At 37.6% G+C, this 20,462-nt stretch overlaps 1 protein-coding gene across 1 annotated transcript in view; it reads right to left on the bottom strand.

Annotated features, from left to right (window-relative positions):
- Window positions 1–3,291: 3,291 nt before the first annotated feature.
- plppr5a (phospholipid phosphatase related 5a) overlaps window positions 3,292–20,462 on the bottom strand; it is a 30,871-nt gene continuing 13,700 nt past the window's right edge. Inside the window, exons 2-5 of the mRNA XM_053647479.1 lie at window positions 19,748–19,880; window positions 16,389–16,639; window positions 9,090–9,266; window positions 3,292–4,715 (exon numbers count right to left, since the gene is read on the bottom strand). Coding sequence (XP_053503454.1) covers window positions 4,581–4,715; window positions 9,090–9,266; window positions 16,389–16,639; window positions 19,748–19,880 — 696 coding nt within the window. The 3' untranslated portion in view covers window positions 3,292–4,580. The remainder of the gene's footprint in view (window positions 4,716–9,089; window positions 9,267–16,388; window positions 16,640–19,747; window positions 19,881–20,462) is intronic.

The raw sequence follows: 20,462 nt of genomic DNA, 5'->3' as shown, positions 1-20,462 counted from the left end.
CTGATTTTGCCTAATGACTTGGATTTGAAGAAAACTGCATCTATATGGGGGGGGGGGGCAAAAATTCCTGGAATTTAAATAAAAAAACTTATAAAACTTAAACGTGTTATAAAACTTATAGCATTCTTCTTTAATTCCCTTCAAGGTACTCTCCTTGTAATACACTTGTGACTTGTAGTCATCTTCTGTCATCATGTTTCATGGTGGTGAATCTTTTCCCCTTCAGTCTCATTTTTAATTTTGGGAACAAAAAGAAGTCGCAAGGAGCAAGATCACGTGCTTTGTCATGGTGCAAGATCCAGTTCTGGGTGCACCACTTGTCCGGATGTTTATTCCTGATGCTTTCCCATAAACGCCTAAGCACTTCAATGTAAAACTGCTTAGGTGTACATGCCAAGAGCGCACACCACATTCGAATTCAGAGAATTTTTGGCTCCACACTTGTACATGCAGAACAAAAAGTCCATGAGGTGGAATCAGACCTGATTCCAGCCCCTCCTACCTGGGCGGAGCTGGGTGAGTCAGTCAAGAAGTCCAGGGGGTGGAGTATGTTTCAGGCTGGATAGGTGTGTTTAATGTGTTGTTTCAGGTTGTACAGCATTTTGTGGGTTTGGGGTTAGTGTTAGGGTTAGGGTTATGCTTACTAATGGAGTTGGATCAAATCCAGCTCCACCCCCTGGACTTTTGGTTCTGCAGTGAGAACTGTTGAGGCTCTCCCACTTCATGACAATTTGGTACAGATTTTATAAGCTCTAATAAAGTACTATAATTAATTGCGTAAAGATTTTGAACCCAAGCTGTTAGTTTTGTGTCCAGATATTAATTATCCACGTGAAACGCAGGAGTAACTGCATTCAAGACCAATTTAAAAACAGATTTATGTCTATTCACTTAAACCACATTTTATCAGCAGACACCATGTTCATATTAAAGCTGCTTTATAATTATGCACAGTTCTTTATCAGTCATCAGTAATGGAATGACAAAGGAAGTAATTAATATAATCAATTAATTTCATGAAGTATTATCACAGTTTCTAAGTCAAATACCGGGTAGAGAGTCACCCCACATTCTGACAAATGCCTTTACAATTTTCAAGATAAACGACGTAGCCTTGACGTAACCCATTACAGAGTGAATGCTAGCCATGCACTGCAGGCACACACAGTTTGTCTTTGGCAGTAGGATAATCTTGATGGACTGCCTGCTGCTTCCTCTAAACGCCCTTTCACTCACCCTAATATGAATACAGAATGAATCTGGGGAAGTCACATTGATCTATTCATCATATGACTACCGAATAAGCACTGCTTTCTCTATAAGCCTAGTGCACAATGCATTACGAAGCCCTCGGCGTAACGAATATGCACATCCCTAAGGGTTAAGTAGAGTGTTGAGGCTTGCATTGTACATGAGGATTGCTCAGTACTGATCTAGAGGAGACTCCTGATCTGTGTGTCTCTCATTAAAACAGCTATGTACTAATACAATTTAACTGAATGCAACTTTGCTGAATAATAAACATAACTACACATAATTACAAATAATTTGTTATATTATATACAAAATGGAGTGTACTCTTTTATGTTTTATAAGGGTAGAAGAGTCAAGATAAAATAGCAAATGGAAAACCCATTATCATAGTGATTAGAACATCACACCCATTATCCCATTAAGTAAACCCTTTTATTACTTAACATTTTCAAGAAGAACGTCATTAAGTGCTACATAACATTGCAGTCGCAGTGTGATGGTTCAATTAATCTGTTAATTGGGAAATGGACAAAACATTTTTAAAAAGAACACGCTTTACTCGTTATTAGTTTATCAGAATAATGTAGATGCACACGTTTCTACAATTTTCACCTCTTTATCAAGTAGGCCATACTGGTTAAAAAAAAAATCTAAACCCACATGCCGTACCCTTGATAATGTACATGCCGTACCCTTGATAATGTACATGCTGTACCTTTGATAATGCACATGCTGTACCTTTGATAATGTACATGCTGTACCTTTGATAATGATAATGTAAAAAGTATCATTTTTTTGTTAAACTTTAAACCACTTTATACCACAGGGCAGAATTAGTAAGAAGATGGTGATTAAGTTTCTAAAACAGCAGTACTTCTAGCACTTCTGCACCACTTAAACAGATGGTTTAGTTTCCTATGACGAGACGTTTATTTAATATATTTGGAAGAAGTATACAGTGTCCATGCTTTGTAACTGTTAGAGGTAAAGCTGTAAGTTTCCTGACACACCGCTGAGGGTAACATGACAAGCTGTGATTTTTTGCCTTATTAACTATAAAAATGAAAGAAAATACGGGCCGGTGAGGGAAAAAGTGTTTATAACTACATGAAAACGGGAAATAACTTGTTTCCCGGATGTTCCACAGCATTAAATGTAACTAGAAATGGATAGAAAGTATGATGTGCTTTAATAAATAAATAACTGTCAGCATTACTTTTGGTATAAGAGAAATAACTTCAGGATATGCTGTTAAAGAATAATCATCAACATGATTCTCCCTGTCATTATATCATGATGTTGTCACATAGTACATATTTTATTTTATCTTATCTCATGTGTTTTATGGATTATTATACTGCTTCTGGCTAAAATAAGTCTGGTCAGATCATGTTCAGAATGACTAACATTTAGTACAGATTTACATGAAGGCTAAATACTGTACTTCAGTAGATATAATTTATGCTATATTTTCTTTTCAAACAGCAATAATAAAGATCTGAACCTCATAGCAGGTATTAATTAACTCTCTTCCACAAGCACAAGTTAGATTTGCATTTTTATTCTAATTTCTATAATTTTGCCCAGGAGGAAGTGATATTAGTGCTGCAACACAGACAAACACACTCTTGCCTCGAGTAAGTTGAACAGATGATGCATAAAGATGACCCCAAATGTCTGAAACAATTATGTAATGTAATGTTATGTAATAATCACATACTCATTTTCATTTTCATCCTCATTTTATGAATATCTATCAATGGTGTTTCATAAGACTGGGCATCTGCTTTAATGTTCTAAAATTCCTGGGCCATTTTAATAAAATCACAATTGAGTATAGAGAAAAAAAATGTTTTGAATACAAAAATTGATCCAACAGTCTCTGCTGTCTCTGATATGCAATGGTTTACACGCATAGATCTGGCTCAAACTGAAAAGGAAAAAGGTTAAAAAAATTATTCTACCATTGAAAATCGAAACGCGCTGCCTTATGCATATGTGTGTAAACAAGAGAGAGAGAGAGAGAGAGAGAGCATCTTAAGCATTAAATAAAAAATTTGGAACTACGTTGAATGCAATAAAAGCTCAGGGAATCTTGACAAAATCACTGCTATATTATAAAACGCTGCCATAAAATATTCTGACAGCACCATAAACCTTACTACACACCTACTAAGGTGGCATGGGATAACATTAACCAGAGGGGAGCTTGCACCTACATGTGTGACAAGTGATGCTAGATTTAGCAGTTTTGGTTACTCTATTTGCAAGGACATGCACTTCTATAGCGTTAGAGAAAATGAAAATGTAATTTCAGACACATAACAGCTGTGCTGGAACCCAGAGACATAATATTGAGTTGGCAGCATTTTAGCACTATATGAAAAAATTAAGATTTGTGTGTCATGGTAACGCCAGTGGGTGCAGAACGACACTACCCATCAACCCCAGCATGTCACATTGTCACTAATCACTAATCACAGCTACATTCGGTTTGTATTCCGAATATGATGTCTATATGCGTACAGGCATCGGAATATTCCTGTATACATAAATGCGTCCATTTAGCCTGAGTTGCCATTCCTACATACCTAGTCTACAGCTAAACATCTGTTAGCACCCACAATTCCTTGCAGGCTGAGCATGTGCATATAACTCCTTTTAGCATTTACATAACTCAATACTAATTAATTCTGGAATACTGATGTGCATGTAAACATAGTCCTTCTCAAGCTTTGCTGTAGCGCTTGTTGTCGTGTGTGCCACAGTCTTGAGTGTAGTTTATGATTCTTGTTTTCACAGTTTCTGGTTGTTGGTTTATACAAATAATAAAATATCTGCACTTGCATCCACCTCCTGTACAATACCTAACAATTTGTAGAGAATTAATGTACTATAGTTATAGATAATTCATATAGTACTAATAAAGAGAGTAAATGTTTGAAATTGTCGTTACTTACTGAGTCAAACATATGCATGTTAAATTTAAATTGAACTAAAGTGAATTTTATTGGTCTGAATTGAAACGCATCGGGTCAGTACATCGGAATCCTTATTTCGTTAACAATGTAATTTTTGTATTCTACTATATACTACATATCTGCATACATATTGAATCATCTGAAAGAGGTATATTAACACCTACAATCGATGCATACTGATGACAAAACAGTAAGAAACCTGATTACATTTAGTTTAATAATCACGCCATCTTTACAGTACTTCTCACTCTGAAATGGTTCTGAAAGAGCATGGTGCACATTTTTTCATCAAAAATAACTGGAATCCAACTCTGATTACAATACTGATGATAAACCAGTGTTACATCAATACTTTACCTGTGAGACAATGTATTTCTCCATCTTGGGCTCTCCAAGCATGGGAGTGCTGGAAACATTCTCCTCAGGCGGTATCTCATTCAGTAGAGATTTTCCTTTGAAGTTCTTCACTACGCAAACCACCTTCAACAAACATAAACAAAAAAACAAAGAGAAAAACAGCATTTTAAACCTCCAGAGAGACCCAGCAGCAATCTGTGAATGAACCCGTTGGTTCCTTTTGGCAAAACCCATGAATTATGGTTTATGTAACTTTGTAGGGTCCCTCGCATGGATAGTTGCCCTAAATGAAGCACTATGTGTCCCACAGCATAATCATCCATTATCCCGAAAAAAGAAAATTTTCAGTGAGGCAGGGACCATATGGGCAATGTTCCAATAGATAGTGGAGGATGATTTTAAATGGAGCACAGCACGAAGCCCTATGGTCAACTTCATACAGATGCAGCAATTTATCATCCTCTTCAATGTAGGCTTTACAATCTACAGCTATTTCTGCACAAGATCGCTGTTCAGCACTCTAGTCTCCATTCAATTTTTCCATTCAAATTGATCACATGATCAAAGAACCAAAAAAGAAGCACTTAAAGCAGCCAATACAATATGATTAAAAAATGTTTCAGTATGATACAATGACGGTTACATGCACATCAAATTCCGTTTAAGGTCTATATTCGGATTGCAGCCATGTTCCGAATACAGTGTTTATATGCGTAGTACAGGCATCAGAATATTCCTTTATACATGGTTGTTGTAAGTATGCCTGAGGTGACATTCCTAAATACCTAGCCTACAGCTAAGCATCTGTTAGCACCCACATTTCCTTGTGGACTGAGCATGCACATATATCTCCTTTCAGTGGACTTTTCTGAATAAGGTATTTACATGCAACAAATTTCCAATTAAAATCGGTGTATTCCAGGGGTGGGAATCAGAATTTGGGGAATCAGAATATTGCCTTAATATGAACCTTAATGTGAATGTGAATGTGCATGTAAACATATAGTCACTGTGATTCAGTCTTAACCTAAACATAATAACATTTTAATAAAAAATAGTGTTCCGTTTAAAGAATGGGAGTCTATTGGAATATGGAAACTAGTAAACTGATTTGAATCTGAGCCCATAGATCTGGGTCGTAAACTGACAGATTACAGTCCAGATACAAATCCAGCAAAGTGTTTCAGTGGATCAAACCAAGTACTTGAAAAAATACGGTAGCAGAGCCAATAAACATTTGATGAGCTAGCAGATTATGCACTAGCTCAGCTTCTGTAGCAGATTATCTGTTACAGCTTATCTAGTCACATGCATTTATGCATTGGACTATAGACTAGCTAATGACTTTAGGTAGGGGAGGGGAATGTTTTCCTAGAATTTCATAGATTTTTCACATTTTTTAAATGTGTCTCATCAGTTCAGAGTCTGTGGCACTAGTTAAAAGTGCTAATGTGAAGCACTACTACTACTACAAAAAAAAAAAAAACCCTAAAATTGTCTTATTTATAACCAGAAACTAGTCACTAATGTTTAAGCCTTAAAAGGTAACTCTTGTCAGCATTTGTTCTGTTTAGTTGCCTATCCAGTCCTTTCTGAACAATGAATTTCATGTAACTGGACCTTATTTTCATTTTAGTTGAATACTCTTGCTATAAATTGATACCATGTGACATTAGGGTCCTGAAACTGTTGAGTTTCTTATTCCCCGATTACCCAACCTTTCATCTCCACTTGGAGAAATAGATCAGCATGCTTCACAGTCTCAAGGGAAACACTTTCCACCCAAAACCACCTGCAATGTTACTTTCTCTCAGCATGAATCAACCAAGCAACAGCTCCCACACTGTACACACACTCGTGAACACTTTACACACTGACCTTTGGTTGTCTTGGCACCATGGTGCTTTGTTAGAGCTGAGAAGAACGCTTGGTCAAAGCCATGACTCTGGCTTTTCCCTTTCAAAGCTGTCCTATATTGAAGCAAGATGTCGTTTTTTTAATTTAGAATATATCAAAAGCTAATACCAGCATTTCACTTTCATTTGGGTGTCCTATACGAGTGCACATCGTGCACCTCTAGATTCTTGACCAAATTATCTACCCACAATAAAGGGGGCTGCTCCCTGCTAACTGCACTGTGGGAGAGGAGGAGCACCCATTAGGTATGTGCAGATCATTTACATTTATATTGACTCACTTGGCAGAGTGACTTATAAAATGTGCCAAAAGCAAAAGGCACAATGATAAAAAGAGATGTTGGAAAGGCTGTGTGATATTTCTAGTAGACTCTGGAAGGCAGCTGGAGGAAAAGAGAAGTATGTTTAATCATTGGGCAGATACTTTTACCAAAAGCAACTTTAGACAGAATCTAATCCAAGCACACAGTAGTGTTAAGTACCTTGCTTGAGGGCTCAGCAGTTGTTCTCTATCAGTCCCGGGATTTAAACTCATAATCTTCTAATAACAAGCTCAGAATGTGAGCTATCACAACCTGTAAAGCTCTGTTTCATCAGCAGAGCAGTGGTAAAACAAGTCCTGAGGTCAGTAATTTAGTATATAAGAACAAAAGCAACCCAAGAACTGAGCTCTGGGGAACTCCTGAGATGTGGCTCTGTGGTGATGAAACTGAACCTCTCCAGGCCACATCGTAAGATCGATTCTGAAGATATGATTTAAAAAATGAGGTCAGGCTCTCTTGTTGAAATTAGCAAAAGTAGTGATAAGGATCTTGGGACTCATAGTGTGATAGAGAAAGAAGCACGAAGAATGAGGACATGGTACTATCCCTGGTTTTGTTTTACAGCTTCAGTAGCTGAAAGACAGGAAGACAGTTACTGTAGAATATCTAGCTTTGTACTCAGACTAGTTTGTAACCAATAGGTTTTTCAGAGATGATTTAATAAGTTTTACAGTATACTGAGATGTTGAACACATTGTTATCATGGATACTTTAAAGCACAAGCAGCCTTTTTGTGCATCATTTTTATGCACTAAAGGGTCTAATCTGGTCCAATGTCAATCACATGCATGCTGCCTGACTGGCATTTCACCTGGCTCTTCAACTTGCAGCTTATGTATCCACAAGATGGTGCCATGACAGCATTGTGGGCTGAACCTGCCCAGGTTACAAGAATGACCCGGTCACCAGATGCTTGTCTGTAGGCACCACCCATAGCTCTGGTTCATGGGTGTCTTTAAGATTGCTCTTTGCCTGAAATCTCCCCTCAGATCTGTTCTCCAAGGGTGGCGCTACTGAGATCATTAAACTCCTTTTGACATAGCCCTGAGGTTCACTAAAGTACACATGTCCCTTCAGTAAAACAAGGTTTCAATCTGTGGATCCTAAATCCAAACCAAACCCAGGACCTGCTGGAGAGATTATATCTCACAAATCGATTGGGGATGTACGGCAGACAGCATGTGAGAGGAAAGATGCCAAACCTCTAGCTCCACTACAGTGTTTGGTACACGTTTCATCAATAAATGTGACCAAGAACTGCCTATTTTCACAGAATGAGGCAATCTACCTGACAAGGCAGATAAACCATACTTTTCCCACAGCCTGTCAGAAAGCATGTGAAAGTATCTTGATTACTCACCACTAAGTGCTTCACACAATACTCCTGAATCATTTTTAAAGACAGGATTCAGTGATTTTTTTTTTAATCCAGTAACATATTTTGATACAAAAAGTTCATTGTGTTATGGTGATCATAAGTTTATTTTCCTTCCAGAAACTTTGCAGAAACCCTATCAGACTGCAACCTTCAACATCTTGAAGGTCTTGGCCTACAAATGATGTCAGACATTCTATATCCCCTGCATAGAGTGTCTGAGGTTGAGACTAACCCAAATATAATAACAAACTTTTTTTTTCTTTAATTTTTAATTCTATGACATGCCAGAACAAATTCCCTGTTTACTCTGTACAACTGGCACATAACGATTTTCTGATTCAAACAAATTTATTTCCATTTACTCCAAAATGACACAGAAATAAAAACCCAGTGACCCATTCAAATAGAGGTTATGACTGGGCACAAATCTGTCTTCCACATGTGACTGTGAATCCTGAAGGAGAAGAATTTTATGCTGCACATTTTTCTATGTTCCCAATGAAAGCAGCAGTTTTATTGACTCAACTTTTAGCTTTCATTCAGCATGACATTTTAGTAATTGGCCCGAACAACTGAATAAAAAGATAATCCCAAGAAGGGTCCAAAAGTTGGAGAACTGTGTTTATACTTATTTTAATCCCTAAAATTGAGTTATCCAACTAACTGGCAGTAATAGTGAAAAATGATGCTGATGGACAAATATTTAAATAAAAAAAAATATCATAACTGATTAAATAAAAAATATTACCTGGTAATGAATTACATGAAGCTTACAACTGGGAACTGGAGAGAACTAAACTGGGTAAAATAAAGAATTAAACTGGGCAACAACAAAAAAATTATTATTACAATCAAAGTGGAATCACCAGACAAATGTTACCATGAAGATAGCGATGGCCGCCCCGATGATGAAGCCAGCAATGACGTCACTCCAGTGATTCCGATACTCCACCACACGGTTTATTCCGGTTAGGAAAGCCAGGCATATTAGGCTTAGAGAGACAACAGGCTTGGCCAGACGTGTGCCTTTGGACCTCACTGAGCATGTAATGTACATCTGTGCAAACACACACAATCTGCTATAATCAGTCTTCATTCTCACTGCTAAAAAATATACTCAATTATAAACAGGTATTAATGTGATATACAATGTGCAAAAAGATATACAATGTGCAAAAGACAAAATAAAGCCACAGTAGTTATAATAGCTACATAGCTTTTATTTATTATTATTAAATGCTAAAGTACAAATGCATGTTTTGGGTTGTTTTTTAAACTGATTATAGACAGATCATTAATTAATGTTTAGTGAATTTCAGATTTTTGCAGAATAAAATCTACAACCCACTATCACCACTTATCTTATGTTTTAGTCTGGGAATGTTCAGAAAGGCAGCTTTTAATGATAAGAGCACTTAAGATGTCAGACATGATGACTACATACTGCAAAAACATCCCCAGCTATTTCCTTATTTGTGACGCAGATCTGTCATCTTCATGACAGTGTGAAAGCAGCAAAAATACATTTCATATCAAATTTTTCATTCCAATTTGGGCCACTTTTATATCCATCCATCCATTTTCTACACCACTAATCCTCACCTGGAGCCTATCCCAGGGAGCATGGGGCACAAGGCAGGGTGCCAATCCATCACAGGGCAGAATCACATACACATTCACACACCCATTTATACACTACAGACACTTTGGACATGCCAATCAGCCTACCATGCATGTCTTTGGACTGGGGGAGGAAACCGGAGTACCCGGAGGAAACCCCCATAGCATGGGCAGAACATGCAAACTCCCCACACACACAGAGCCATGGGAATCGAACCCCCAACTCTGGAGGCGTGAGGCGAATGTTCTAACCACTAAGCCACTTTTATACGCACAACTGAAATCAAATACAGATTTGACATGTAACAATGTGACCTCAGTGTGTTCAGATCGATCCAGTGGTCTGTAGAGTATGGTTCTTAGGGGTCTTCTGATATTTCTGGATTTTGTACAACATTTCTACACTGTATAAGATATTGGCTGTTACTATAGTAACAAGGACAAGCTTTATATTTTTACACCATCAAAGGAATGACCTCTTACTGTGTTTGTAATAGATTTTGTATTTATTACCATGTTTTACATTTTCATCAATATTCATTCATCAGTCTGCCTGCAGTTGCAGAAGCTCTCATGAGACCTGGTACATTGACAGACGTTGCTGTACTTGGAGGGAACGGGCTACATCATTAGTTGCTGTTTCATCTCAGCCTTAAAGGAAGGAAGGAGAAAGAAAAGGGCACTAGAGCAGGAAGTGCCCTCCATCTCCACACACACACACACACACACACACACACACACACAGCCTAGAGCGAGTAGCAGCAGAACACACTGAACCACTGCACTTTTATATAAGGTCCTTTGCACACTTTATCTCTTTAATGGCAGAGAGCAGGTAATTCAGCAAAGATGAGAGGCTTTAAGGCGCAATCATTTCATCGATCGTTTCAACCTGCTGTCATTTCTGTACTTAAACCCAACAGAAGTCTGTAGTTTGGTATCATCAACATTATTAACATGATTACTGTCATAGAAGCCATCGATTTAATCTCCTAAAAGCTTAACATACTCTGTCAGTTTGACCTCCTTCTCTACAGGCATTTTTGTCAAAATTATTCCCCTCTTGATTCATTTTATATTCAATTCAATTTTGGTTCATTTCATTAGCATCATCAGTGGAATATTCATGAGCCTTACATAAGACTGGGCAGTATGATCGTATAATATCAATATTGTGATTAATGATTAAATTAGGTCACTATATACTTTTTGAAGATATTGTGGATGCTTTTGTCGTAATTTTTTTTATTACAATCTGACTGGAAGCAGCTGATATTATTGGAAGTGCTTAATATTTAAAATTGTAAAAAAAAAAAAAAAAAAAATGTAAAAAAAAATTTTTTTTACAGGCTTGTCTTACATTTTGTGTTTATTGTTTATATAATATAAGAAATAAAAATAAATAATTTTTGAAGCCAGTAGAAAGTGTCACAGGTTTTGTTGTTGTTTGCTTGTTTATATGTTTGTTTGTTTGTTTTCTTATTGCTGTGAAATTATATCATGTATAATAGAAATGACTTTGAGAATCGTGAGTCGATATTTTTGTCATATGGCCCACTCCTACTTCTTACACCTTTTCTTAACTCTGGTGATATGATGTCTTTTGATTAGCCTGGTATCCTACCAAAGAAACATCCAAATGCCTTTTATTCACTCTGGAGATCATAGTTTCTGCTGAATGACAGGAAAAACTTAGTCTGGTTGGTTAAATAACAATATTATCTGCATTTATCTAATACAGGTCTTAATGTAAATGTAGCTCTGAGAGAGTTAAAAAGAACAACAGTATAAGGTTTTATCTCCAATTTTTGTTCGAAGCCCAAAAGTTCCTGCAGGCACTTCTTATATGAGTAACAAAGATTAGAGCTGCAGTTTCAATTAGTTTTAATGAAGCCCAAAATCTGGACTGTTTTTGTATCAACCGCCCTCGGTGCACAGCTTGTTTTGCTTCCTGGTCTTGTCCCTGCCCCATCCTCTCACTGATCTGTGGTCTATACAGTATGTGTGCATCTGTGCTTAGATTTGACTACATATTGTATACCCTCATGTTCCCAGCAGCTGCTTATGACCATAGATTTTGAGTGGGGCAGGATGACATTAATAACCACATACACTCAAACATAATGAACTCAAGTGGCTATCTCACTGGACTCACGCTATAGTCTACTAACAGGAGAATTTTTAGCCAAACCCTGTAATAGACACTTGAGAGTCAACAACACACAGTCATCCGGGATACAGTCTAGAGTGGGTTTTAGATGTACCTTTGTCCAACTGTGTTCATATCATTAGCCAGAGTTGACAGTTTTAAGCAAAGTTTCCAGACCAACTACATCTCAAAACCACACAAAAGCAAAAACGATATTCATGCATTCAATAAAGGACACATCTTCATTTGCTCAGCTTGTGCATGCAGAAACAAGTATTTCACACATAGTTCTGATGTATGAACATTATCCACTCCATAATCCCCCTTTCCTTATCCCATTTTTTGTAATATACAGTCTCTTATACTAGAACTGATTCTGTACGTCATAGATGCACTGTCTGCACCTACACTTTGAGCTTTTGCAGAAATATATTAGATATAATTATGATTATTTGGTATATTACAATACCTTGGAGGCCTTGCAGAAGAAGCCCAAATATCGCAAAAATCTGGTCTTTAACTGTCTGTCCGCTGCTCTTCCTCCACTGAAATGCAAGTATGGGGGAGCATGATTCCTTCCCCAATGGGCCTCCAATTGTGCCTATTGCAGTTGCTAGTTGCATGTTCCTTGTCTAATTGTGTAGTTTTGTCATTAGTATTGCAATTCTAATCTAGTTTATATTGCATGTCCTCTGTACTGTGTCTAGACCCTTGCTTGTATGGTGTTTATAATTATGGATATTCCACTGATAACCCTGCCTACCAGTTTACTGACCTCTGCTATGGATTATGACTATGAGTATTGGATTCACCTGATTAAAAAAAGCACTGAGTTTATGCACTTGCATCCTTCATCATCACACAGCATGTTACAGTTTCTTACAATTCCCATCAAGCAACCAGATGAAATTAAGTTCTGGTCAAATTCACTCACATGAACCAATATAAACCAATATAAAATAATATACAATACTGTCTCCAAAACAATATGTCATGTCAATTAAGCATTTTTTGAGTCAACGTTTGTATTCACTGCAGTATGATCTTCTAGTCAGCCTGTAGCTATACCTCAAAGCTAGTAGAAAAAAAAAATGGAAGAAATCTATCTGCATAATCCTTTAAAGCAAACGAAAAATTGTGGCTCTGCTCTTCAGATGTATTTTAGCGCAACCACATTTCTTATTTCCTCAGATACTGCATATCAACAGGGCACTGAGGATCAGTTGGTAAAACCAGTGTTTAATGTATAATGCACTCTGATTTGAATCTGTTAAGTTTGGTGGCTAACTTTAAAGTTTCAGGCCTCAGAGTGTGCAGATGGAGAAGAATTGATTTTCAAAAGTAATATGGAGTCAGCTTTAGTTATGTTATAGGCTGCAGAGATAGATGAAAAAAGGCAGTTTACTCTCCTATATTTACAGAAGTATTAATGTTGAATACGATGACATTGGTTTCCAATAAGTGTCCCTTGATGTATTCACACGAGCGGTATATTAGACAAAATTGCTTAAAGGTGAGAGTTGAATAGGTGGCCTAGTTTCTTGTATCCTTAGTGATATAATTCTTTTTAGATCAAAATGAGTAGGCTTCAATCTCAAACGTTTGCTTCTCTGCTTTAACACTGTAGTAGAAACACCTGCAGTGATGTGATGATGAAATCCACTCTGCTACCAGACCAGCATACAACATTTTGCTCTGTTGTAGAAAAAACGAAATGCAATTCAACTCACACAAGTCCCTCGTGCACACAGACATAGCATGCCATGAGGAAAAGCACTTGAGAACCCAAAGCATTCTGTAAAATGTTTTATTACTGAGTCTCCTTCTCCACTTTCCCACAAGTTCAATTCATTTCCAGTTTGCAGGATTCTGGGCCTTTTCCATTATTAACATCATATATAATGTAGTTTCTGTTAGTTATGTAGTTGTGATTATGGGTCAACCAGCTCGCTAGGTCAGTAGTCAGGGCACTGATTAGAGAGTCAGCCATTTTAAGGGTGGTCTCAATTGCAAAAATCCTTCCACTGGTGCATTCACGCACAACGCACTGGTGCGTTGTTTTAAAATGTTCACTATGTTCCGTTACTGAAAATGACAACATGTTTTCTGAAGCCCCTCAGCTCGAAAAACAAAAAATGGAGGATGAACTCTGAGCCAACTTCCGGCTACAAATGAAAGTAGCTTGTTATTGTTGTTGTGGCTCTCATAAGATTACTTACACTAGCGATTTTTTACTTTAATTGATGTGATTTAATCATTTGTGTATAGAATTTTTTTTTTTAATCCACTAGTTTGCCTTCGATCCTGCTTGACATATTATCGATACATATAAATACGTGTGATTAAGCTACCAAATTTATATGACATATACAACTGAAATAATGTTATGTTTTTAATTTTTGGCGACGTTTTATAATGCGAGTACGTAGTCATGTCGCCAGAAATTATATGTGTCCCAATGTGTAGTGAGCCAGAGTCCTTAACAGTGCCCGGACTCGTGTACACGAAATACTAATTCACTACCTACTGAACTAGGGAGCTGGTTGAGACACTCTATACAGTAGCAACAAATGAGCAGTTAACTTAATCTGCCTTTGCAAGCCCTAAACTAAATGCCAAATGGTAATTTTACAGTGGACATTGCACATACTAACGGGTGGGTCTGCGTTTTAATTTAGATTGTAAAGCCACACTGAGATTGCTCTATGCTGCTCACTGCAACCATTTATATTTTTTTGCAGTTAGGAAAATCAAACATAGTGACTTTTTAAATTCTCGCTGTTCTATCCTGAGCTAGAATTACTGTATAGAGCTCATATATAATGGGTTCTCTGTTTCTCTCCCACCTCCCAAAAGCATTCCAGGAGGTGAGTTGGATAAGATAAACTGCTCCTAGGTGTGCATGAGAGTATGAATGTGTGTGTGCCTGGTGCCCTGAGATGGACTGGTATCCCATCCAGGGTGTATTCCTGCTTCATGCACAGTGTTCCTGGGATAGGTTCCAGATCCACTGTGACTCTAACCAAAATGAATGAATGAATGAATGAAGTAGGCTATATTTGAACTTCGGTGACAACAAAATTTCAGGCCTCCTGTGTGCTGATGGAAATATTCGATTTTTAAAAGTAGCACAATACTGAGTCAGCTTTGGCTTTTTTTATACACTGCAGAGAGAGATTGAAAAGACAGTTTGATCTTCATTTTAGGAGGATTATCATTTTTTTTGGAGAAAAAAAAAGCCATTGGATTCCTTTGGCTTCAGTCAGTAAATAAAAAAAAAAAATAGCACAAGCATCGTTGCTCTACAGATACCTGTTTAGAGTTCATTGTTAAACAGGGTTGGGAGGGTTACTTTAAAAATGTACAATTACAAATTACTTTATTAAAAATGTAATCTGTAACGTAATCCAAGTATCACAATATGAAAGTAATGTAATCTGATTATTTTTGGATTACTTCAAGGTCACATAAAGTCACGAGAAAAGAAATATGATCAAAAATATTTTTATTTAGAGCTTATTTTTGGATTTGTTTTCATAAAATAAATAACTTTGTTGCTCGTGTGAGTCACAACTGGGAAGAGAGAATCAGAACTATAATCATGCAGCTGTCTATATTGTGTTATCTCAAAAGCAGGGCTCCAGACAAAAAAAAATCTATTAAGGACCCATTTTTAAGGAGCCGTTTTTTTTTCAGTGCAATATAAAAAAATTTAAACATTTACTTTGTCATCCTGTCATGTGTGTATGTGTGGCCTCCTTTTACAGCATCAGCATTTTCATCCAAGTTCACTTGGAAGTGGGAACTGAACTTCTTGTAGTTCACATGCACGAGACATTGGTGTGTTCTGTGGAGCACTCTGCTATTACATAGTTACGAGCTTTTTTATGCTTTTGACTATGGCCCGTTTTCTCACAGTCTCTTTCCTGAAATGGTTTGTTCTGGTCATTTTGAAATCAAAACATTTCATTTCATTGGTTTTAAATGAAAAAAATTGTAATCCTGATAGTGTTGCCATTTTTTTACAAAATGTAACTGTAATCTGATTACTTTGTTTTTAGATGTAACTGTAACGGATTATAGTTACCAGTTTTTTTGTATCCTGATTACATAACGCCATTACATGTATTATGTTACTCCCCAGCCCTGTTGTTAAATAACATTACACTTCCTGTGCCATGTGTGTACTTCTTCATTTTATTAATCTGTATCACATGTCTGTATCACATGTCTTATCTGTATCACATGTCTAAGAGAATCTGTATCAGGGCTGTCCCTATATTCATTAGTCTCACTCAGAAAGGATGGCTTCTACAGTAAGTCTAAATCTTGACTTGTTAGGGGTCAACTCTCAGATTTTAGGAAAGCTGAAAATGTGTTTTGTTAAAAACTAAATTGAGATGTACTCACAGCAATGTAAAGTGCAGCGTAGACACTGAGAGCGGCCTCTTTGGAAGGAAAGGATTTGCGAGCATGCAGAATGTCGTCGCCATTCCCCGTGCATGCTTCCTTTTGGCTGATGAAGCGGACACCCTGCTGGCATCCCAGAGCGGTGTAGTTGGGTTTACACACAGTCAGGAAGTAAGGGGACAGACTCCCCGTCACCACCTGACCTGCATTCACAAAGATATCTGTGGCAAAGAGGCCAAACGCATACACACCTGTTGACAGGAAAAGAAAAATGATAAATAAGGCTAGACTGAGTAAAAGATTATTTCAGTAAAACATTCAAGGGTTATTTTGTTATCACAAACAAGTAGCATGTACTATGTAAAAAAAAAAATAATAATAATTCTAATGAGCTGTAGACACTTAGTCAGTTAGCAGTTAGCAGTTGAATCATATGAATTAAAAAGTAGCATGTGTGCATGTAAATTAAACAATAATAATGATTAAACAAGTATTTGCAAGTACTAAATAATTAAATGATGATTAACAATTAATTCATTACTAATTAGTTAGTTATTAATTAATAATAATTATGGAAAAAAAAGTTCCATTTAGAAGTCTAAAGCAAGGGCTCTCAAACTTTTTACAGTCAGTTATTCTTTGCAAATTACCAGCAACACGTCCACTTACTATGCACACACAATTGAACAGATTTGGGATTTTAGTTCATCAGAACTAGATAGTATTAATTGAAGATGATCAGACAGGAGTTCATTTAAATATGTCCTAAATGCTGAAAAATGAATCCATATCTTTGGCACTGACGATAAAGTACGCACTCCATTGCAGTCCAGTTGTGTTCAGACTCCTGTACATCTTTCTCGGTGTTGTAGGGTTTGTAGTACAGGCAAAGGGGGATGAATGCCAAGCTTTGTCACCTAACCCTAACCCTGGAGAGTTCATTGTAGGATCATACTCAATTAAATTGAGCATTAGCAAGAAGAGTTTAAACATTGCGCTCCTGTGGCAACTCTAGTGTTTATCCATGCATTTTGCCCTGATGGAAACCACAAAAAATTGCTTCCACTAACTTCCCTGACCCTGATCGTTTTGTAAGAATAGAATACACACTAAAATGATCTCATTTACAGCATTTGGTAGACACTCTTATCCAGAGTAACTTACATTTCTCTCAGTTATACAACTGAGGGTTAAGGGCCTTGCTCAAGGGCCCAACAGTGGTAGCTTGGCAGTACTGGGGCTTGAACTCCTGACCTCCTGAAACCCAGAGCCTTTAACCACTGAGCCACCACTGCCCCTACCATTGTGTATGCTATTTTTCAGGGTCATCAACACTGGAAAGACTTTGGGTTTTGCAGTTTCTCTATAACATGACAAGCTACTTCTTTATCTTCTTAACTTCTTAAGAGAGAGTAAATAAGGAGTGGCCGTTGGAGGAAGAATGAAACACAATAGCGCATGCCGTTATATGAAAATTCCATCCTATTCCAGGGAACTCGGGGCACAAGGCGGTGGACACCCTGGATGGCGGGGGGGGGCAACCCATCACAGAGCATAATCACACACAAATTCACACACTACAGACAATTTGGAAATACCAATCAACCTACAACACATGTCTTTGGACTGGGGGAGGAAACCGGAGTACCCGGTGGAAACCCCTGAAGCACGGTGAGAACATGCAAACTCTGCAAACACAAGGTATTGGCAGGATTCGAACCCCGAGTCAAACATGCTAACCACTAAGCCACCGTGCCCCCCTATAGGAAAATTATATAAATGATTATCTAAACTCATTCAGCATTAAAATAGTTTATGATTATTTCTTTATAAAGATGGAAAAAATATTTTCCAGACCTGACAGAGGAACTGAGATCAGATCTCTATCAAAGGCTTCAGTTCAGGAAACAGAACTACACAGTGCTGGTACACACTAGTACCTTTAGGGGGTCCAAGATTTCTTGGCTTCTAAAAGGGTCTCTACTTGAATCACTTTCTAATAGGGAAACACTAGTAGTGTTCTAGTAATCCAAGTAGCTCCATCCTCCCTACTGCACAGGCACTTTAAATTAATAATGATGCACGTCACTGTGTTCATTACTACATTGACAGACTGTTTACAACACACCGACACTCTGATTGTTCTGATTCATCACATTACCACACTGTCACTTTAAACGTCATTCACATCAGGTTTCTTTCACAAGCATTTCTACACTGAAACTTTTTACTAAATTTATTCTAATTGAGCTTTGGACCCTACTGTGTTTACTGTAATGTCTTATTGTCATTTTAAATGTGATTGGAGTATTTATTCTCTGCTGCCCGTTTTTGTACACACTTCCACTGTTTCCCATAACCCCTCCCTGTATGCTTCCTATTCCTGTTGCACTTTATTTATGTCCTGTCAGCATTGTGTATGTCATACATGTATCTTACACATTTGTTCCAGGAGAAATGCTATTTCGTCTTACTGTTCACTGCACATTTTATGGCTATAATGACAATAAAGATTTACTTGATGTGACTTGAGTGCACAGAACCCCACTGTCCAGCCCAGGACATTACATCTCTTTGTCTTTTTTTGATGTACTACTTCCAGGTGACGTCCTACCTATAAAGCATATAAGGCCAGTACACATTGTGGCGAAGTCTTGCCAACCTTATTGTCCGTGTAAGTTCTGAGCCGTGTATACTGTGATCGTCATTCCTTTCTTGACCTTTGACTTTTGATTTGGTTGGATATATAATGTATTACTGTTCTGTATTTGACCATTGGTACTGCATTTGACCATTGCTACATTTTTGGTTCTGTTTTTGGATTTGTTAATAAAACCTCCTGCACATGGATCCTCAACAACCTCCTGAGTCCTGTTAGTTACACCCACATATTTCCCACAGAAGGTCAACTGAAGGACCCATAAGGTACACTGGGCAAGCTTCCTTCAAAGTATGTTCACTATGTCTCTGTAACTATTAATGTTTCGCCTTATTTGCACCAAAAAAAACCACATGTCTGTTTTTATTGCCAGAAGGCTTTTTGTGCTGGTCTTTATGAGAGTGGGTATGATCCTTATTTTCTGACAAATCTGATTCTGTATGTTCAAATGGATGATTTCAAGCAAAGATTTCAGTGTTCAAGAGCTCTGGGACATTGAGCATCATACTCCAGGAAATACTGCCTAATAAATGAACAAGAGCATGGCTTCATGACACACGCTTACGGTTCTACCACCACTCATTTGAAGACTGACGTTTTCCTGAGAGTGTGAAAATAAATCTGCTATTTGCTATTCATCTACTGCCAGCATTTCAGCCCTGAGAGATCAAGGGCACTGTCAGTTAACAAGGAGACGTACCAAGAAAGCGGAATGTCCTGCGCACAAGCGGGTTAAGGTAACAGCAGTCGCCCATCACTATAATCTTCTCCCTGTTGTCCAGATCTTCAGAGATATACTGCAGCAGGAAGAGCACAGACTCGGTTCCTGTGATCTGAGAACATCAACAAAGAACAAAAGCCAGAGCATTTTAACATGCGGTACGGGTTGAGTCATACACTTTGGATTTGTATATGCTCTTACTTTGGTATGAGGTGTGAGGAGACGCCTAGAGTCAATCAGGGAATATTTGAGAAATTGGCATTCCAAGCATGTGAACATGGGAACAAGCACTCAATGAGCACAATGGACATGATTAGGGCTCTGATGAAGCCAGCTTCCATTCAGGTCTTAGCATTAGCTTTCCTAATTCAGAAAGGCTAATGAGGCTTTCACAGGTTGCGCTGCATAATGAGGCTAAGGCCGCTTGTATGTATTAGACTTTAAACATGGTTATGATAATATGTTAAGGTTGGATTTCTTATCTAGACGTCTGTCAATCAAAAAAAATGTGTTACTCAGGACAGAAAAGAAATGGTAACTACAAAAGCCAACTTGCATTTGGCAAGTGACCTTCCAGAGTGACAGTTCTGTACAATATGTTTTTAAAACTGAAAGAGATCTCTCATTTAGTAAATGGACTTAGGAGACTTCCGGTGCTGAGAAAACGTTCGCCAAAGAAAAAAAGGAACAAGCT

This window comes from Ictalurus furcatus, chromosome 17 (genome assembly GCF_023375685.1).
Source record: "Ictalurus furcatus strain D&B chromosome 17, Billie_1.0, whole genome shotgun sequence".
NCBI lineage: Eukaryota > Metazoa > Chordata > Actinopteri > Siluriformes > Ictaluridae > Ictalurus > Ictalurus furcatus.
This window is presented reverse-complemented; position numbering and strand designations above follow the sequence as displayed.